Below are 23,019 nucleotides of genomic sequence, written 5' to 3'. Positions count from 1 at the left end.
GATTCAGCCATGTTTATTGTACACAAAACTTTGATTTCACATGGAATAATATCATTTTCCAATAGGAATACTATGAGGTATAATGGGGAGACCATATGTCATAAGAAATTAAATAGTCAACTGCATATTAGTTTCTTCTTTTCTAATTGATTAATCCACAGCTCATCATCTTTAATTTAAACAAATTATTTTCATTTCAAATGGCATATATATTTTTCCATCTAATTTACATATCTTCAAACTTTAATACACGACTTTATAATGTACTACTATCAATAGCTGTTACATTTGTTTGTTGAAGTTTACTGTTTTCTGACAAGTTATACGTGTTTAGTTTTTCGGACGCTGTTACTCACGTTCATATGATATATGCAGCAATAGCATGTATATTTTTATCATAATTATTTGGTTAAACTATATTTGATCCAAAAGATATATATCAAAAAAATTGGGAGAGGAAAAAGACAAAAAAAAATGAAAAAATAAAAATAAAATCAATGGTTGAAATTACTCAAGGGTAAAAAAAACAATATTACATAAAATACACAGAATACTCTAGCATAATTGTTATTTTGTATATACATTTAAGCCCTGATTGATAATTTTACAGAACGGTAAAATGACATATTAAACACTATTTCACAAGTTTTTTACTAATCAACAAAAGTTACGGAATGAAGACAAAAATTGCAAGTTTACGATTTTATTGACAAAAATACAAAGGAAAAAATTATTAAGTAGAAAAGTGTGTGTTTAGTAGATTATTTACAAAATCAACACTTTCACATTATTAAATTATATGATAATATCATTTTAAAATTGTAAATAAATTGCAAGAAACTTTTTAAAATAGTTATGTTGTAAATAACTACAAAAGAAAATATACTACAAATTATTACATAACTATATATATATATATATATATATATTAAAACTTAACTACATATATATATGATATATGAAAAATTAGCTTATTTTCAATAATAATATATATGATACTACTTTGTAGTATTTATTTCTTTTGTTGATAAACAAATTTATCATTTCAACAAAAACAAATATTATAATTTATTTTATAATATTATGATATGCTAGTCTATTATTAAAACCGTATTAAAAAGAAGCTAATTATTTATAATAACAAGTAAAGTATTTTAAATAATTTTTAATTATCATATTTTGTAATAATTAGTTTAATTTCGGTGTTTGTTTTTCCTCATAATAAAGTGAGTATTATACAAAATATTTTAATTGTGTATTTCGCCATTTGGCAATTTTTAATTTTTTTTGGCAACTTAATTAATTTTCCAGAGTTTAAGACTAAGAAATGTTTACTAGCCTTAATTTTTTTGGTTATGTGTATGTCTCCTAATTTCTTTACAAAAAATACATTAAATTATCTATCCCTCAGGGAGAGCCCTAACTAGAAATTAAGTTGGGGAAATTACATGTTTACCACTTTTATGGTACCACTTTTCATTTTTACCACCATTAAAGAGACATTTTCAAAAATACCTTCTTCATTAAGTAGCAAAAGACTCTTATACATTTGTTATTATATATATAATAAATCATTATTTAAAAAAAAAAAATAATAAATAAATAAAATAAATAAATAAATAAAAAAAATAAAAAAAAATTATGTTTTCGAATTATACTTTTTTCGAACTTTTTTATAAATTTTTTTTGAATTTTTTTTTTCAAATTTCTTTTTGAAAAAAGAAAATTATGTTTGAAACTATTTTTTAAAAAATTTTATATATTTTTTAAGTATTTATTTATATATTTATTAGAATCATAAATTTCACATTCCAAAAACCCTATCCCACCCCTCAATTCTAAACCCTAAGTCTATATTAGTTAACCTTAAGGGTATAATTGTCTTTTACCATTCATTAAAAGTGAGAAAAATGGTTAGTGTAAACATGAAAAGTTGTACTATGAATATGCTATTTGTGGTAATTTCCCAACTAAGTTCATCTTAAACAAGACACCATAGTACTATATTTAGTATAATTTTGTCTCCAACAAGACTTCAAATTTGATGCCATTCCAGTATTCCACCAAATTTGGTCTAATGTAAATACTAAATAATGTTACACTAAATTAATGTAATATTATTCATAAAAAAATCTTGAAAATATTTATTTTATTATGTTTTATATAATAATATAGTTCAATTACTATCAAATTTGTAATTAAACATAAATATATTATATTACTTTATTTTTAATTTATTTTCACATAAACTAAAAAAAATAATTTTTTTTTTACTTTTATTTTTTAAAATCACTAAATGACTATTATCATTTATCACTTACAAATGATAAAAATAGAAATGATCATCTAAATATAATAAAATAGTTATTTATTATTTAAAATAATAAAAAAAATGAAAAATTATAATTGAAAACATCAAATAATATATAATATTACTTTTGCTGTAAAATTTGGTGTTATGTTGGAGATGACAGGAAAAAGCATGTCACGAAAAAATTAAATTTAGTGTGATTTGGATACCAAATTTGGTATCATTGTTGGAGAGTTTTTAAGACCAACTCCAACGGTAAGTTGTTAATGAATTTTTACCTGATTAAAAAATTCAAAAATAAAAAAAAACAAGAAAATGTGTCAGAATTCTTGCAGTGAAGCTTTAGGAAATCGGTTTAAAACCTTTGACTAAAAACGTTCTTTTTTTTGTGGAAGCACCGTAGCCTATTGGTTAAGGTTTAAAGGCTTCTACATCGATGTCTGGGGTTCGAATCCCAGACTATGCAATTTATTGCAGATTACAGGAAATCCAGGTTTCAAGTCCCGGAGAGAACGGTTTATTAAACAATTATGCAGATTACAGAAAAAAAGCTTGCAAGGGATCTTCAACATGGTGCAAGTAAAATTTGGCCAGGTGTGGATCTTCATAGGACGGCTCAGATGATGCAGTTAGGCGTAGGTCTTCATAAGGCAGGTAGTATTGTCGGTTGTCGAATCGTCTATGTAATATTTCCTATATCATAATTGTAAAATCGTAATAAATCAGCGTTAAAAAAAACTTCATTTTTCAATTGAATAACTTTTTATACAAAATACAAAAAATAAATAAAGACTAAATAATTATCAAAATATTTATATTTTTATTACTAACAACCTGATTTGTATATTTCTACCTTTGAAGTTACTCTAATATATCATTTTTTTTTATACTCAAGAAGGAATATGCCATCCCTTTACAAAATGTTCACACGTCTGCTTCATCTATACATCAACAGCTCAACACTAAACCCCAGGACCGGCTCGACACCGTCATCGGTCCTAGGCAAAAAAAAAGATTTACTCTCTAAAATTTATATACAAATAATGTTTAAAATATTTTAAAATTTAATTAATAATATTTTGTGTATTATGTAATGAAAATAAAAATATATACATATGAAATAATTTTGGACCCTTTTCAATTGTATTTTGTTATATTTATAATTTTTTTATATATAAAAATATAGATTTATATAAAAATTAGACTTCTTAATTATTATTATACAGGAGATATAGACTTAGGTCAGTCGCACCGTTTGTCTCCCAATGAGCCGGCCCTGCTAAACCCACACACACGGAAAGAGCCCAAGATTCATTGTAACGTTTTTGGTGATATGAAAATATAAATATATATTTGACGACACATATATATTCATCTATACATTACACATCGTCAACATGATGATATATTTGACAATGAACAGATAAACTAGATATCCCCCAGACTAAAAAGGTTATAAAATGTTAAAATACAAGGCTTTCCAAAGGCGTTTATTTGTCTGGCATCGTCTTATTATTTTTTTCGAAAGAAAATTGTTATATTTAAGCTGAATTTCTTTTCGTTTTCTAGGTCAAGAAAATAACACGTTATTAATAGACCTGAATAGCTAGAAAAGAGCATCGGCCTCGAATTCTATAAGAGAAAACAAAACTTTAAGTAAAGGATAAAGGAAAATGGTAGCATCCAATAGAAACAGTGGCATGGATTGCGTCGTGTCCATCTCATCATTACTTTGAAAAGTTTCTTTTTATCTCATTCACGCGGTTTACGTCAGACTTTTGAAACACAACGACCGTTACTTTTACGTCACGTGTTCATAATCAACGGTCCAGATTGAACTGGTATCTAACTGGCTGTGAGGTCACCGTGAACTGTAACTCCACTTGTGTCTTTGTGAAATATCTTATTTTATCCTCGTCATATAAAAACAAATCAACATACTCCACTCCCATATAATTTAATAAACTTTGTTCGATTCATTATAATCAACATACAGTAAATTTAAAAAACACTTTAGCAGATATAAAGTTATAAACATTACTTTTTGAAACGAACATGGTTTAAGACTTGAAGTTCTTAGTCCTTGTGACAACTTTCCTGTTGTAAATAGAAAGTAGGATTTGAAGTTTTAACCTAATGACAGATTGTGCAGAAAATAAAAATGGGCGTGGTCGTTTTCGGAGCAGTTGGACGTCGTTTTAATGAGGAAGGACATGTGAAATTTAGGTGAATAACCCTTGACCTTTTTCTTATTCGGTTTTACCATCGTCTTGGCGTGGTAACTTGAATAAAGTGACATATGGTCCATTTCTCCATTAGAAAAATACTTAACTAGTAGTAGTACAACAAGCTTTGTATTAGTACATTGTTTTTGGATTCTATAAACTTGTTGCTATCAATAGACATAGTTCCCAACTTGAATTGTAACACCACCAGAATATAGTATATGCGATGAAAAATATCTCTGAGTTGCTCCTTGGCTTTATTATGGATTTGCAAGGTGTGTAATATGCAGAATGTTTCGTAAAGCTTTAACATTTGTTTCAGTGGCTTACACACACATGACACATCCTTATTTTACTCTCTTTAATTCCATAAAATCCCCTTTATTATGGTTTTTTAAAAATGATAATGCAGCTTTAATACATACTAGACTTTGACCCGTGCACCAGCGCAAATTTTGTTTTTACTTTTTATAGATAAATATTTATTTTGTGTAAGTAATATTCTATACTTTTAAAATTTATCGTGTGCGTGTTTTTGTTTTTAATTTTTATAAATAAATATTTTTTTGTGTAAGTGATAATATATATTTTTAAAGTTTATCCATATAAAATAATTGTTTAATATAATATTTCTAAAAACAATAATTTTATAATTTATATTGAGTATTATAAATTGTCTTGTAATTCATTAATTGTATCACTTACATTTTTAGAATATGACCCGTATATCCGCACAAATATTTTTATTTTTTATGGATCAAATTTTGTGATAAGATATAATAAATTTATTTTATATACTATTTAAAATCCGGTGTTATATACTTTGTACTATTAAACATATTTATCATATTGAATTTACATTGGCTTATTATTTATAATAGAATATACATAAAATAATAAAAGGCATGATTTTATCCCCAATATTTTTGGGTTTAATGTTTAGAATATTTTGTTTATTATGATTTTTGTTTTAAACCTACGAATAGGGAAAATGAAGATTTTATTCTCTTGTTGCCGAAATCTTTGTTAGTGTTATAATTATTTAAAGAAATTATGTAATAATTAGAAAAGATAAGCATAACCTAATAATAGGTTTATTTAATTTTCAATGGTATTAGATTGTAAATATTTTATAAGTTTAAGGGTAAGAATAAATTTGTACTTCTCTTTTAATAATATAGATGTGAAACTTCTGAAAGGTAAACGGAAAAAAAATTCATCCAAGAAATATAATCCATGACTCTTTTTTATTTTCTAATAAGAAGGTTAGGTGTAATGTGAGGAACGTTTTGTAAAGTTTAACACTTTCACATCCTTGATCATTTTTTATAATTCCATTTTGAGAAAAAAGTTTCCACCGTCAGATCACCTAACTATCTTTATGTCAAACCAAACAACCTTTTGTTTAGTTTTGCTGCTTTAAACATATCTTAACTACTATTTTTTACATATATACCAGAAGACTAACTCACCTAACTAATCTCTTTTGGACAATCTAGCCTAAACCTGAACCGGGAAATATGGAAAAAACAAAAACAAATCACATTTATCTTAATGGGCCATTGGTTTAAAAGCCCAGCAGACCTAGGAAGGATAAGCTCATCATCTGGATATCCAGGAAGGACTTAAAGATTCTACAAAGGACCTAAAGTGTTTTGAGTTTGGTTATGTTCTTAGCTACTCAACTCACTCTTACATGTTCAAGACTCTAACTCAAAGCCATCTCTACTTGAACCAATCTAAACCTCAAACCAACTCAGACTCTGTTCGATACGCTCTGGTTTCAAAAATGGAGACACGAGGAGGTTACGATATAGCCAAGACTAAGGTGAGTGTCGTTGTTGAGAATCAAGGGAAGATGGGTGAAAACAGTTCCAGTGCTGATGTTTGTGAGGCATGAGAGAGGAGAAAAAGGAAGGGAAACGCATAGAGAAACAGCTTGTAGGGTTCAAGTAAGGGCTGAGGCACAAGGCGAGTACTCGCTATTTTGCGTGTATTTGCTACTTGACTTGCCTTACACGAGTAATAAAATTTTCGACATGTACTTGACTTGTTAAAAATGAGTACTTGTTATTTGAAGTACTTGATCAGAAATTAATTACTTGCAGTTTACTTGCACACTTTATTATTTGCTATTTACGAGCACTTTGAACTATTTACGAGTTTTTCTGAGTATTTAAAAAACTACTTACTAAATAATATTCTATTAGAAATAGACATGAAAGTTTATCTTGTTTATTCTTTACTTAAAATAACATGTGAATTACTTTAAACGAAATATTTGTTCATATTAGAAAGAAGACAAATAAAAAATATATAAATATTTTGATATATAAGCATTGTATAACTTTCACGATGACAAAAATGTCTCTCTAAGCAAGTAACAAGTAATAACAAGCTAAATTTTTAATACTTGTTACTATTTAATACTTGATTAGATGACAATGAGTATTTAAAAATCAAGACCGATACAAAACAAGTAACAAGTATAAGCAGAGTAATGAGTATTTTGTCTATTCCTAAATGCAAGTATAACAAAAAACAAATATGAAGAAGTATTGAATATATCATGTAACAAATATTAAGTAATGGAGCGAGTAACATGACAAATAGAAGTCAATTACTAAAAGTAATAATGATACTTGATATTTGAATTGGTCTTTAAAGTAATGAAAATTATCGACTTGTTATTTGCCTTGATAACAACGAGTAATTGAATTTTCGAGACGGATACGAGTCAAGAAGCGAATTTAAGGCGAGTACGAGTAATGATGCCCAATCCTCAAGAGCATTGTGTTCAAGTAATGGAGAGCAAGCTAAAATGGAGTTGGAGATTGGTCTTTGTGAGTATTTGATCAAAGCTAACGAAGGAAAGTATTTCTTAAGCGTTAGAGATGAACCTCATTCTTACCGTTAATGTCTGAATCTCAAAACATATAAACCAAACTCAATACTGGAGTGGTAATAACAATGTAACGGACGTGATTTTGTATCTAGTACATATTATAAAACTGTTCTTGATGATTCTTGTCTCACTACATAAGAACTCAGAAAGTGAAAGACAAAACTAAAGAGAGACAGATCTTCCATTAGGTAAGGGTCTCATCAAGCTTCTGTCTGTATTGCGCCAATCTCTGAAACCAAGAAGCATTACTCATTAGTCATCATAACCATGGAAACAAACAAACGACCAAAACAACTTTGCTTGGTTGTACCTTAGTATAAGCATAGACACCAGCTTCTGTAGGACCAACGGGGCTTCCTCGTCTCATGAACTTTCTATCTTTGAAGATGTAAAGCAACGGTAAACCCGTAGATAGTTCTAGACTTGTAACCTTAAAGAACCAAAACAAACTCTTAGCAAATACCATTGTTGAGAAGACTCATTCTAGTTGTTTTTATTACCTCTTGAGAAGTTAATTTGTCAAGATACATAATGATAGACCGCAACGAGTTCCCATGAGCAGCAATCAACACGTTGTTCCCAAACGCAAGCTCTGGTTGAATCTGCACAAACGATTATTACACTAAGTAAAGAAAAAAAACCAAAGAAATGAAAATGAATCTTTTTGTTGAATCATACATTGTCTTCAAAATAAGCAACTGCTCTCTCAGCACACATCTCCAAGCTCTCTCCTTTAGGAGGAGGAATGTGGTAACTCCTACGCCATTCATGAACTTGCTGTGTTCCATATCTCTCAGCTGTTTCTTCCTTGTTTAACCCCTGCAGCTCTCCATACCTAATTCAAGACCAAAGAATAGTCAAAAGAAAGAAACCAGGACTGGGATTTTGAACCGAACCAAACAGAACTTATTTGTATTCGGTAGATTTTTTTAAAAAATTCGGTTTTGGTTCGACAACAGGTTACTTCAGTATTCTTAAGAAAACAAGAAAAAATTATAAACAAACCATACCAAAAACCGAACTTATTTGAAATTTTAACAAAATTAAATCAAACTGAAATCAAAAACTTCGGTAAGATTTTCAAAACCCAAACAAACCGAAATAACCAAACTTATTTTGAAATCTGAACAAAATTGAACCAAAATATAACCAAAATCAAAAACTTCAGTAGGATTTTCAAAAACCAAACAACCAAATACCAAACCAAACTTTATTTCGGGTTAATTCAGTAAGATTTATGTTGAACCGAACTACACAAAAACTGAACTACCTGAACCCGCATGTCTAATAGAAACAGAAGAAAAGCTATGGATTATATTGTTTCTTACATTCTCTCGTTCAGTTGCCAAGCAGCTATAACAGGGATAGACTGTTTCCTAGTTTCTTCGCTGAAAACATGACTCCAAGTCTGCGCCTTTTCACTCTCATCGTGTAAGATGATTGGAACCTATAAAGGAACACCAACAAAGTCAACTTCGAGAACACAAAGGAAGCAAAGATCATTTGAGATGTGTTTTGTGTAACCAACCTTCTTGCAGCGATGTTGAGTCATGGCAAGCATAGCAGTCATCTGAGCACGGATGAGAGAAGAAGTGAAGATCAAATCAACAGGGATGTTGCTGATCCTCTTCCCGGCTTGGATAGCTTCAGCCACACCTTTCTCGGTTAATGGAACATCAACACAGCCCGTGAAGAGATTCTTCTCGTTCCACAACGATTCTCCATGCCTGATTAGTATCAGAGATGCTTCATCTGAATAAAATAAACACAATGATTCAGTGATGTTTCTTAATGAGAGGAGCAAGGAGAAAAGGAGTGTTAGTTACTTGATTTTTTCTTGTAAGATTGAGGGATGGTCTTGGAAGGAGACAAGACAGGGTCAAGAAGTGGAGCTTGAGATGCAGTTGCTTGGATCTTGAATTGTTTTTGTCTGAGTTTGATAGGAACATTGAGAGGTTCCTTTAGAAAGTGAGAAGCTTTGAAGTTAGAAGAAGGTCTTTGAGAAGTAATTGCTTGCTGAGACACAACCGTAGCCATTTCTGCAAAACTGATACATCAAAGAGTAGTAAAGCTAAGTGATTAAATTAAAGATCTCTAATTTGATTAACTAAATCCCTAATGCAGCAAAAAAAAAAAAAAACGAAAATCACATTGAACAAAATTGATCTCGTGTATAGATAATAAATTGAAAATCCAATAAGACATAATAAACATACCAGTTAAGAGGCTGTGACGATGATGAAACCGAGGATGGAGAGGAGGAGAAGGACAATAGAACAATAGATGAAAGTTTTGAATCTTTATATAAGGACGAGAGAAGATAATGGGAAGACGACGACGCCAGGGGGGTTGTTAAAGGCAGTGTGTGTGTGTGTGTGGGATCAATTGAAATGATTAGGGTTTTTATTTGACTCTCTCCCTTTTTCTCTTCTACGAATTGGAAAGTTTTCTTTCTGACGGCGACCAAACTTGGGTTTTTGACATTTGGCAATTTTCTGGTTCTGTTTTTCTGTCTTTTTTTTGGCATTTTCTGTCTTTTTTTTGGCATTTTCTTCAATTCTCGTTATTTTATTTTGTTTTTTGTTTTGCTTCCCACAACTGTTTTTATTTTTATAATTCGAATAAACTGCAAGTGAAATTGCAGAAATACGTTATAATATAATATGGAATATTGAGTTTGGTGATGTACTAGTAACTGATTGGGGACAGTTGGTCCAATAACCCTTGGTGTCTTGGTAGGGTTGCATACCAAACCTGAGGTCTCTTTGCCTCTTTGGTTCGCTTAAAAGTTTTTCTCTGTAGTGTGTACACACACACGCACAATATTTTATCATGGAATGAGAAATAACTAGGCCCACCAAAGTCCATTCAAAATTTTGTTTGATACCCAAAGTAGATTGGGGAGTTGAGTTTGTAGTCAGTCCAAAGACCTGACTCTGACGCTTTTGGGATGGTTTGTAATTAAGTCCAGTCCGATTTAATCTGTTTGATGTAGTTAAAACACAACCACTATATTAGCTTAGTGCAAATCATCATACAAATTCGAACATTTAGTATTGTAAAAATCATTAATTTAATAGAAATGTGTACCTATGAATTTTCATGTATTTTGTATGATATGTTTCACAAAAAATTACTTATCTTTACCTCTTCTTCTAAGTTTCTTTCCACCTCATGTTTTATATCATAATCTCCATAAAACCATCAAGTTCAGCTGGCATGTAGTATGTAAAGCTATTAATAGAGATGAATAACAAAAAAATCAATATTAAAGACACTTCCCAAGCCGGGAAGTAACACATCAATATAAAGAAAAGCTTACACCAACATAGTTCCAATCACCGGACTCATCATCATACAAAACAAAAATAAATATATAAAAAAACATCAGATCACAACATCGATAAGGAGCAGATCTACTAATCTCAAATCTCATTTTCATCGACCTGATACTTCTTAATCAACTCAGAGCAAAACACATCAGTAACATCTTTCTCAAACCCCATGTTAGCATGCCTAATCTGCTCCGTAATACCATTGTAATGGTTCAATATCACGCGCGCCTGTTCACGTCGTTCAGAGATTTTCTAATAACCCTTGTCTGAGCTTTTTTTCTTTTTTGTAAAATATTAAAATTTATTACCAATTTTTAGATTTTTTACAGAAAGTACTGAGAGAAAAAAGGAATAGAGAAGATATAAACAAAGCTAAACACAGACTCAATTCTAAGTAAGCAGAGACTGACTCAAAGCTAAGAAACATAAGCAAATGATACATGAAAATCTGAACAACCGCTTGCCATAAAATGAAATCCGCAGTGAATGCGAGAACTGAACCCGGTAGAATTTGGCTTACCCGATGATCAGTCCTTAAAGATCGGATTTTTCAAGAATAGCTTGCGATGACATCAAGACTTGCAGCCTTCACGGACCGAGACCTTCACCCGAGACCAAGACACCAAATCAGACTAGGAAGAGCTTTATTTGGAAAAGGAGCAACCAAAGCCGCCACACACCATCGAACCTGCACCAACAAGACCGAGAAAACAAGCACCGCCTTCAGCCAAAGCGGTCAAGAGCCAGCCCAAAATCAAGCCCCCGAAACTTGAAGACCTAGCACGCGCTGCCACTGAGAGGAGAAGCCTGGTTGACAAGATCAAAGAATCTCCACCTCGCACACGCCCCCGCTACAGAGAACCTGCAACAGACCAGACTGGCTTGGAAAAGATGGTAACTCCAGACGAGCCCCTGAGAGAAGACTGACTGGCTTAACAAGACGACATATGAGAACCACCAAGGAAGTCAAAGAAACACCGAAACTCCACCACTCAGGAGAAACAGCACCGCCTTCAGCCTAGTGAGACTACTCACCCACGCCGAGAAGACAACCAGAGGAGGTAGAGGAAGAGAGAGGCCCACCTCCGATATCCAGATCTGACGCCAGATTTGAACCACCACCACCACAATTTGACAAAGACAACCACACATCCACTCCTCCACATAGATTTACCAGAGATCCGAAGCCAAAAGTGCCAGATCTGACCCGTGGTGACACAAAGACTCAGAGCTCTAGGAAAGAAACCGAGAGGAAGGACGGAGAGGAGAGGAGAGGCGAGGGAGAAGAAAAAGCTGCAAAAGGGGGGCAGACCGGCAACGGAGGAGGAAAAAGTCGCCGGCCACCCAAAACTGAGGCTATTAGGGTTTTCCTTTGAGAGGATTTAGAGAGAGAGAGAGAGAATTTAGAGAGAGAGAGCGTTACTGTTAAAAGAAGTTCCCTTGCCTGAGCTTTTCAGAAGCATAACATCGCACATCTCGTCATTATGGTTGTCGTGGAAAACGAACATGTACTTTCCATGCCTGTTCGATACAGCTATGTTTGTGTAGATCTCTTCTATTGTCTTCCTGTTTTTGCACACAAGCTTCACCATCGCACATGTACATAGTTTAGATCTAAGACATAAAAGCACAGATCTAACGAACTAGTTCCATCAGATCTAACGAATTTAGAGAGGGAGAGAGAGAGAGATTACAAGGGAGTACATAGGAGGATTCAGCGGTCTCGAAACTGAACTTGCATGTGTCGTAGTAAGTGATGTCTTGAACGACCAGAGTATTTTTTTCTGATGCGTGGCTGCTTCCTCCCCACTAAGGCTATCACTGGCAAGATGGAGAGAACCATCAAGATCACTAGTTTTGCCATTTTCGAGAAGGGAGCTAGAGAGAGTATGGATCGAAGTGAGAAGGAAGTAAAGGTAGAAATTTAAGAAAGTGAGAGGAGAATTTTTTTTTTAACTCTGGATAATTATGTTATTACAAACTATGAAAAATATTACATACGATTTTACAGCCGACAACGCTACCTATCTTATGAGCCGGCAATGCTACCTATTTTATGAGGATTCATGCCTGACTGTATCACCTGAACCGTTATATGGAATCTACGTTGGACGGTACTTATTGCACCATACCAAAAATCTAAGGGAAGAAGATGAAAGCACGTGAGATTAGTAAGGATGTTATTGTAGTTTGAAATTAGAATATGCTGACACTGCAGTATATGATTAGAACTTCACAAACACTTTGTTTAAAAAAAAGCGGTGCGTTTGCGTGATTGCAGATGGATGATAGTAGTTTCTACTTGTTTATTGTCTGTCGGTGCTCACATGGAAAAAAAGCATCTAAAATTAAATGTTTTTCTTGTAATTTTTAAAAGAGGCCCATTAGTTTCACTGATAGGTCTGAGTTCAGTGAGTTGTTATGTAATATGGGCCCTAACAAATCCTTATAAGTTAGTCAATGCAAGAGTATCCTAAACTGAAAGTTCGATCTTGCTAGCGTAATGCATTGCACAAAACGCATAAGCAAAGGTAGTCACACTCATATCTACATTTGTATGTTTGTAGCCGCCTACGACATTTAAAATGATACATTTTCATAAACTTCGGGTATTTTCTGTTAAAACCTTTTCAGCAGAAAAAAGTTTACAACTAATAATAATGCAGTGAACTGTGAACACATGGGAAAAAGGAGGAAAAGGGCACACACTGCGATGTTAATGTTAGAACATGAGATGAGCATTATCATAATAAGTTTGAGAATTGTTTATTCAATCACATGATGATGACATTGATGACCAGTTAACTACTCATGCAATGTGATGTACATTTAGTGGCGAACATCAATTATTTTATCGTACGAAACCAAAAACCTTCTATTTAACCTTTTGATTTTTTAAACTCCATTTGATCAATTATTTTGATCATTCTTCACTGTTATGTTTTTACATATACTTCATTCTTCTTTTTTGGTCTAAAGAAAATTTACTTTTTAGTCAAGTGAAAATCATACTTTCATCACTTCTTTTAAAAGTAATTTAAATTATACTTTCTTCTTCTTCTTCTTCTTTTGTTGTCAAAAGAAAAAATACTTTCATCTATTCTCTTAAATGTAGTATTATATTTCTATTGTGTAAGTTGGTGTTGGACTTGGTCATGTGAATGTGATGTGACCAATCTATTTGATGACTAGATAATTTAGAAAATTTCCAAAGTTGAAAAAACCAAAAAGAAGAAATCATATTCGGATACCAAAGCGGATTTCGAGAAGAGGATGACAATGACCCAATAGTCCATAGATCGGATGGAAATGAGTTCGTTTAGATGGTAAGGTATATCTCTAAGGGTAATGGAAGTAAAATTGAAATCAAAATATCCTACAAATATCACCGTCTAAAAACGTTTTACCATTTGACTGTGAAATGCATAATTGAAATCATCTTACTCTCCAATCAAATCGCTTTGTTGTCTACAGACAAACTATACGATTATACGACTCATACATAGTCGAACCATCCTATACTACTTTGTGTGGTTATAAAACTAAATAGAGTTCAAATTTAATTATTCTACAAAAAAGCAAAGGGACTTTATACCCAAGCAAGTGGAGTGAGGGGGAGTGTATGAGAGTATAATATCTAAAATCAGATCAAGAATCAAAATAATTGAGTGCGTATGTTTTGTTTTATTGTATACTCCTAAGTCTTAATACACATACGTGAGATACTTGCTAAGGTCTAAATTAAGAATAAGATCAACAGTTAACATGACTTAGACATTCACATGAGCTGTTCCCACTTGCCTTTGCTTAATATGGATGGAACAACTCGATCCGTAATATATAAAATGGGCCAACACCACTTTAAATCAAAAAAATAAATAAGCTAAGTTTGGCATAAAAGGCGAAAAGATGCGTGGCCGTGGTTTTAGAATGTTGCCTTAACACAAACGAAAAAGGTTACGACCGTGCTTATAATGTGAGTAAGTTAGTATCAAGATTAAAAGACGGTTAGCACTAATGAGATTAAATAAAATACTCCACCAATTTAGCCTTTCTCAACTGTACTTAACCTTGTATTATATCATTAGACCTTGGTGTATATTGGAGTCGAAGTAATAAGGATCAATAAGACAAAAAAAAAATTTAATGGAAAGCATTAAGCATATTTGCACGTGTACTCCTTATTCTTATGGGCTTATTTACTGAATAGCCAAAAAAAAAAAGTGAAATTAGATTTTTAGAGAAATAGTAGAAAGAGATATGAAGAGAAAGTAGGAGAAAATGGATGTTTTTAGTTAGTTAGTGAATTTTTTTTTTTTATCTATTAGATGCAATTTCCCTATTCTTATCCCCAGGTTTAAGAGTATTTTTTAAATATACAAAGTTAGAAATAGAAGAACCACAGAGTAAAACGGGACAACTTCTCATTTCTTGTCCCCTCATAAAAAACAAATACGACAAATTAACGCATATGTGGCACATAATCTAGTAGTATTGTGTAGCTAGCCAATGAATTTTGAGTTTCTAGCTTAAATTTCTCTTAGACACATGCAGTGTCATTTTTGTGAAAGCCTGCATCCTAGTTACAATTTCTCTACGTAGTGAAAGCTCAACGTTATAAAACAAGATTGAAGCTTCTATATAAGGATTATCTTCAACCAAGTGTATAATTCAAACTGGATAAATATACATACATATATAAAGTATTAAGGCTTCGAATGTTTACAACCGTCCCGCCCAGGTCCGGCTCAAGACTTCTGTAGACCCTGTGCTATATATTAAAATAAATATATACACATTATTTAAAATAATTAAAACAATGACATGTTAAAAGTTTGTGGATTGAAGATATCTTTGATTTACAAATTCACCTAAGGTAAAGATACGTGTTTCTGGCTTATTCTTCTTCCCTAGCGATATACCCATAACTCTGAACTTTCTTCAGTCCCTTCCCTTGTGTATATTTGTTGGATAATGATATTTTATTAAATTTTTGGATCCTAAATCTTAAAGAAATTTAAGAACAAAATTTAGGACCCTGTGCTTAAGCACTCCTCGCACACCCCTAAAGCCGGTCCTGGTCCCGCCCATACCGCAGTTAACAGTAACAAAAAATCTATATATATTATATATCTATACATTTTTATAACTGTTAAAACCGCACCGCAGTTGAACCGATTGTCCTGCACCGCAGTTGAACTGCTTGTTATATCGTGTTGGTTTGACAATTAATGTATTTTCACGTATATTTAAGAAGCTAGCTAGTTTAAATGGCATTCGTGGTTTAGTTTTAAATAATGGATATATAGAAATCATGCAGTTACTCTCAGCTTCTTACGATCTTCTTTGGTCGATAAAGATGCCAACCATCTTTATTTTAAATCTCGGACTTGCTTTTGATTTAGCTTTTTAATTCTCCGTAAAACATAATTATATATACTGCTTTTGTTTCGTAAAATAGTAATCAAGGAGCATCGATGCTAGGGTAGAGAGATCAAAGAGACGTTGGAGTTCAGATAGTTACCAAATCTGATGCGGACACATGCCAATTTGGCCAAGTGGTATACTATCCATTACTTACTTATTACGTTAAATTGTGTTAATATCAACTTGCTGCTACAAAATGTATTCACAAAGCAACATATATACTATATCCGTTTCAAAAAGATTCATATTTTAGATTTTTAACACATATTAAAAATTCACATTAAAATTTGATTGCAAATACATTAGTTTTTGTAAATAACAATTTTACATAACTTGTAATCAATACAAATTCAATAAACACCATTAACTTTTTTGAAATTTATAATTTTTTATTAAATAATACATTGAAAAAGTAAAAAATGTATTATTTTGAAACAATTTTTTTTCTATAATGTGGATCTTTACGAAACTAAAAGAATACTATATTTTTGTATATATATTTTGTATGCTATAAACTTTTTGTTTATAAAAAATAATGTGAATATTTTCTCGTGGTGAAATATATGAAAACATTAATGATTCCAGAGTTGATGCTTGAACATATGCACACACTATTTCTAACTTTGATCAACCAATTACCAATCAATTACGCTGCTTTTCTATTTTTATTTTGAAGTGACGACCTCTTCGTAAACTCCGACGATATCCAGCTCATGATGCAAAATTACTACTGCCAATATCCTTAATTTCATTTGTTTTTATCGTTCATTCTACATATCTAGATTCAATCTACTAAGCTGCAATCTCGCCCACATAAGTTTACTGTAAACTTGTAATCTAAATTTTTTTCTTATTAAGTACTTAAAAAAAAATTACACAAGTCTTACATACATTTGATTTTTATTTCAAAATAGATCAAAACTTTTGCACAATAAAAACTTTTAAAATTTAAACCCTCGTAAAAAAGCGCGTGACACGAGAGTGATTAACACATGTTAATTAACGCTCACTGCTTTGAATATGTAATACCCCATCATAATCATATACAAACACATAGCAAGCCACAAACAACATATAAATATATTATAACCATATATATATGTGGGTATTACACGGCGGCTGCAGCTCTCCCTCCTTTGCCGGGTTTTGCGGTGGCTGCCACCACCGATTGCCTTGCCGGTTTACCTTTCTCTTTCCTCTCGTCTTGTGCCATTTGCTGTTGCCTGCACTCTGAACTACAGAAGGCCGTATCTCCCCTGCCATTTATAACGGTTCATCATTAATATGTAACGCTGCATATTTTACTATGACCAAAGTTGACTATTTATTTGTACCTATACATATAGATGTCACGGCCGGGAACAAGTAAGCGTTCGCAGAGGGAGCAAGATCTTAAGAAATGTCCAGCATCTGCGAAATCGCCTGAGTGTCTCCTCAGGTTACCTCTCGGTCTCGGTGTGACCATAGCTAGGAACCGTTCATCTATCCCACGTTGTTGATTAACGGATGCTGCTACGACTTGACCGTTGGAACCGTATGGTCCAACCACGGTGGTTTGGGTTGGACTCTGCTGGTTTGATGATACCTCTGATTCTGCTGGAAGGTTCAGATCAAACTTTATCTCCGACAGACTCGTGGTTCTTTTAATCGGTGGTCGTTGTCTCTTTCCAAGCAACATCGTATTAGTGTGTGTGTTAGCTCTTTTCAAGGATCTGAATAGAGAAAATCTAGAGAGAGAGAGGTAAGACAGAAAGAAGAGGGAGTGAGAAAAGAGAAGGGACAGGGAAGATAAATAAGAACCATGAACTGATGACTGAATCTGAACTGTTCATTTCTTTCTGTCACGGTAATGCCACGTTAGAAATATAAATTTATACAGGATTTTGACCCTCTCTTAAAAACCGCGGGTTTTTCTTTGGATTGTAAACAAAATTTATGAATTAGTATTTTAAAATTGTTTTCTAATATCATGTTAAAAAGTCATATTATATTGAAGAGAAATTTGCTTAAAATTATATAATTTACCAATTAGTTTATTTAAGATTTTGTATACATGATCTTATATAACTCTCTCTTAGGCCTAGACATTTACTAGACCCGGAAAACCAAACCGAAATATGGGTGCTATTTGGGTTTCGATCCATGGGAAAGTACATATTTTCTGGACCCGCGGATCCCTGTTCGAGTCTGGATCCTACCTGAGGGTTGATTAGTACTTGAAATGTTTTGTGTAAATTAGGTATATTTGGATATTTTGAGGTATTACATATACTTTTTAGTTTTGGGTTCGTATTTTCAATTACGGGTTTCGGGGAAAATTCCATATTTAAAAAAAATATTTTGGTTATTGAAAAATTTTGGGTATTTTTCGGTTTCTCTGGTCAGATTTTAGGTAAATTTATGGGTTTTTTAGGTAGTTAAATATTTTTTTGTATTTATTTGAGTTTTCAGGTTTTTCGTGTTTTGGTATTTTTTAGGTATTCGGGTACTTCGAATTTTTTGGGTCTTGAATATCCAAACAATCCATTCCCATTTTTTAACACATCCAGTCCCGTTACATATCCAAAAATTATAGGTGTTTTACAGGTATTTGAATTATGAACCCGAACATATCTGAACCCGAAAGAACCAACCTGGACACATACCAAAAATCTTCAAATACCTAGTTATGTCCATATTTTTAGGATCAAGAGAACTCAAACCCGAAAGAAATCGATCCATACCTGACTCAAATGTCCTAACCTACTCTCTGATTATTTTTGTGTGCATTTTATAAGACCTTAAGATTTATTTAGCAGAATTTTTTGGCTAATTTAATAGTATATATTTGTAGGGTTTTTAATAGTTTTTAAATTTATCTCAAATAACATTTTTATTATAACTTTTTTATAGAGAATAATTTAGTGTAAAATATATAATTTTGTTTTTAAGAGGTGGTTACTTAAGTTTTTATTATTATTAAATTTGATTTTGTAAAATATTTAGAACTATATAATGTAAGATGACATAGTATAATATAACGTATGATATATGTTAACTTTTATATAAGTTTCAAAATATATTAATTGGTTTAGAAGTCGATAGTATAGGAATGATATTGTTTTGGTTCGTGGGTTAGTCGACCAAAATAGTTGTATTGTCAGCAAATTGGCCAAGTAAGATTACCGTAATATTTGATAAATAATATGGTTAACTCACTAAAGGAAAGGAGTAAAAGTCGGTATATACGGTGTAATGTTATAGACTAACATTTTGTTACAAAAATATAAGGTAAGACAAAAAAAATAGGTAAGTCAAGTGAAAGAGTCCAAACAACTTTTCATAGGTAGATTTTTTAGGATTCTTTCCCTTTTAATAGTATTGATTTGTACAATTTGCATTTATTATGTTTTGTAATATTACTGTTATGTAGTGGGCTAAAATAATTTTTTGTTGCGCAGTAATAAAATCAATAATGAAAATTGAAAGGGAAATTATATTATTTGGTTCCTAACTTCTGGGCTATATAAAGAATGGACCACCCTTCTTGACAACAATGTTTAGTACATTTTGCCCTTTGCAGTTTTATAGAGCCTTCTCTTGTTACGCCACTTCGCATGCCTCATATCTCTTACCAAATTACCTTAACTTTAGTAGATGAAGATTTAAATTGCTCAAACAGAAAAAAATGTTGCATGGGGAAGATACTCTTCAAAAGCTTTGATTTAGTAATAAAATACCTTGTGATTGAAAATCACGACCAGAATCTTATTCTGGTTGTTGCATTGTCACCTAGCTTCTTTACACACAAAAAAACTAGAGATAAAATAGAGTGGCACATTGAACCAAAATGGTCGGTCTCAAGATTCTCAACTTCGTAAGCCCCGAAAAGATGTTTTATTTAAAAAGCATAGTTTTTGTGCTTTGTTTTTTAGACCATTTCCAATTTATTTTGCTATTTTCACCTATGAAATAGAAAAATTATATAATAGAGGTGATATATGATTAAATGTATTCCTCTAAAATAGCAATCTCTAAATCCTTACTAATAAAAGCGACCTTTTGAGGCTCCATAGAGCGTCCACATCAGCAAAAAGTACTTCTCCCGAAAGATGACACGTGGCATAAAATATAGTTTTACATTTTAATATTAATAATTTTCGAAAATTATAAATAATATGTAAACATACAACATAAAAAATGGAAAAACTACATTAAACATATGTAAGATTACCATTTTTCACTAAAAAAAAAAGACGGCTTATCTCCATAATGTAACATTACTATTTTGTAAAAAAAAAACATTATATATAATTTTGAAAATAAGAAATAATATGTAAACATACAACATAAAAAATGGAAATACTATATTAAACATGTGTAAAATTACCATTTTACATTTAAAAATAACAATAATATGTAAACATACAACATAAAAAATGGAAAAACTACATTAAACATATGTAAGATTACCATTTTTCACTAAAGAAAATGGTTTATCTCCATAATGTAACATTACCGTTTTATAAAAAAAAACATAAATATAACTATTTGACTATTTGTCCAAGTTCTTCTATTAAACATTGCCGTTTTACATTAAAAATAGAAAAATACATTAAGATTTAAAGATCTATCTTAAAATATAAAATATAGATATTAACAAAATATAAAGTATAAGAAAGAGAAATACACAATATATAGAAAAATAAATAATAAGTAAATATTATAAATATATAAATATTGGAATTATATATACAATAATAAGTAAATGCACAACTTTTAAAAAACGGAAAGAGTACATTAAATATTAAACATCTATCTTAAAATGTAAAATATAGATATTAAGTAAATAGAAAGTATAAGAAAAAGAAATACACAACTTAAAGACAATGGAAAAAGTATATTAAGATTTAAACATCTATCTTAAAAAGTAAAATACAGATATTACGCAAATAGAAAGTATAAGAAAAGGAAATACACAATTTTAAAAAATGGAAAAAGTACATTAGTATTTAAACATCTATCTTAAAATGTAAATCTATCTTAAAATATAAAATTATTAGTAAATAGAAAGTATAAGAAATAGAAATACACAATATAAAGAAAAATAAATAATAAGTAAATATATAATATAAGTAAATACCTAATTTAAAAAATGGAAAATTACATTAAGATTTAAAATTATATCTTAAAATTTAAAATATAGATATTACGTAAATAGAAAGTATAACAAATGGAAATACACAATTTAAAAAAAATGTAAAACGTACATTAAGATTTAAACATCTATCTTAAAATGTAAAATAGAGATATTAAGTAAATAAAAAGTACAAGAAATGGAAATACATATACAGGAAAATAAATAATTATAAATAATGTAAATATATAATATATGAATTATATATATAATAATAAGTAAATACACAATTTTTTTAATAAAATGGAAAAAATTCATTAAACATTAAACATCTATCTTAAAATGTAAAATATAAAATATAAGTAAGTACACAATTTTAAAAAATGGAACAAAGTACATTAAAATTTAAACATCTATCTTAAAATGTACATCTATCTTAAAATGGTAGTAAATTATATAAAAATAGAAATACCATATTAAACAAAAAAAATGTATATAGTTTTACATCAAGAAAGTTCCTATACAACTCATTATTCCATCAACATCAACCTCACACTATCAAGGAAAACTTTAAAGCACTCGAGCAAAAAAATGGTTCCACCATCAACTCTTGCCGTCCCAAAAACCTTTAATGACCTTAAAGGAGATCTTTTATAACAACGAACTTTTTGCTAGGTGGATTCATTGTTGGGAAATCCACAACTTCCAAAATCCAAACTTATTCATGGGAATTGAATTGCTTTTCATATACTCAAAGGTATTCTTACAAATTTAAATTAATCTAATCTATAATTTTATTGTTAATATTCATACTAACTCTTTCATGATCAAACAATTACAGTTAATAACCAGTCAAGCGTTTATCCCGAAACATTTCATTCCTCACCGAATCAAGTATTGATTCATGTTGGTTTAGTATTGTTTTTGGTTTATTAACCGGTTTAGGATGGTCCTATTGTAAATATAATTTAAGTAGGTTTAGCATATATTATGCTTAAAATAACTTAAATTAAATAATAGTAATATTATGCTTAAAATATAATTTTAGAGAGTTTTCAAATATAGTTTACAGAACATTATAGGTGATGAATTTAATTTATTAAATTCATTTATTACTTAAAACTAAGTTTTTTAAAAAACATACTGAGTTATAAATATCAATAATGGATTGGTGAGTATAACATGAAGATAAAAATATAAATATTTGATTTTAAAGATAAAAAATTCAGCTTTTATGCAGTTACTCAATATATAATATCTTAAATTATTTTAAGAAAATATACAATTTATATATATATATATATATATATATATTAATCTTCCAAAATTAAACTATTATATTATATGTGAATAATGTTTTTAAATAAAAATAATTTTTAATTTAGAAATAAAATAAAAACAACAAATGATTATTTTCAAATAATGGATGTAATTTGCATTATACTATCATTTAACAAGTATTAGATACGTTTTGATATATCATTATTTTCTATTTCCAGAAAACAATAAATTGTTAAACATCAATATCATCTGGGTTAAATATACGAACAACACAAATTCAAACATCGCAAAAAATATTTACATAAAAATTATAATACAATAATTTAATCAAAAAGTACAATTAAAAAAACAATATTCAAAATAAAAGTTATATACTTTTAATATTTGAAAATCAAAGATATTTTTGCTAAAATTGTACT

General features: G+C 30.5%; 2 protein-coding genes across 2 annotated transcripts; both read right to left on the bottom strand.

Moving 5' to 3' along the window:
• Positions 1–7,391: 7,391 nt before the first annotated feature.
• LOC103853105 (2,3-bisphosphoglycerate-dependent phosphoglycerate mutase) lies at positions 7,392–11,036 on the bottom strand. Its single transcript, XM_018656283.2, has 8 exons — positions 9,658–11,036; positions 9,268–9,488; positions 8,970–9,193; positions 8,770–8,888; positions 8,120–8,276; positions 7,942–8,043; positions 7,752–7,871; positions 7,392–7,670 (listed from the first exon to the last, which is right to left on the bottom strand). Exons 1-8 carry the CDS (start codon positions 9,987–9,989, stop codon positions 7,626–7,628), a joined length of 1,320 nt encoding a protein of 439 aa, XP_018511799.2. The 5' UTR covers positions 9,990–11,036; the 3' UTR covers positions 7,392–7,625.
• Positions 11,037–17,036: 6,000 nt separating this feature from the next.
• LOC103853106 (FCS-Like Zinc finger 6) lies at positions 17,037–18,055 on the bottom strand. The gene is made up of 2 exons (XM_009130024.3): positions 17,538–18,055; positions 17,037–17,459 (listed from the first exon to the last, which is right to left on the bottom strand). The coding sequence occupies exons 1-2, from the start codon at positions 17,879–17,881 to the stop codon at positions 17,312–17,314; spliced, it is 492 nt and encodes a 163-aa protein (XP_009128272.1). The 5' UTR covers positions 17,882–18,055; the 3' UTR covers positions 17,037–17,311.
• Positions 18,056–23,019: the final 4,964 nt, after the last annotated feature.

This window comes from Brassica rapa, chromosome A02, assembly GCF_000309985.2.
Source record: "Brassica rapa cultivar Chiifu-401-42 chromosome A02, CAAS_Brap_v3.01, whole genome shotgun sequence".
Classification (NCBI taxonomy): Eukaryota; Viridiplantae; Streptophyta; class Magnoliopsida; order Brassicales; family Brassicaceae; genus Brassica; species Brassica rapa.
This window is presented reverse-complemented; position numbering and strand designations above follow the sequence as displayed.

Excerpts from the sequence above, each read along its gene's own strand:
- LOC103853106 (XM_009130024.3), bottom strand. The coding sequence starts at position 17,881 with ATGTTGCTTGGAAAGAGACAACGACCACCGATTAAAAGAACCACGAGT. Across the intron at positions 17,460-17,537 it reads CGTGACATCTATATGTATAG|GGGAGATACGGCCTTCTGTA; the intron begins GTACAAATAAAT and ends TATAAATGGCAG.
- LOC103853105 (XM_018656283.2), bottom strand. The coding sequence starts at position 9,989 with ATGCCAAAAAAAAGACAGAAAATGCCAAAAAAAAGACAGAAAAACAGA. Across the intron at positions 8,889-8,969 it reads CTCAACATCGCTGCAAGAAG|GTTCCAATCATCTTACACGA; the intron begins GTTGGTTACACA and ends GTTCCTTTATAG. Across the intron at positions 8,044-8,119 it reads TTGCTTATTTTGAAGACAAT|ATTCAACCAGAGCTTGCGTT; the intron begins GTATGATTCAAC and ends TCGTTTGTGCAG.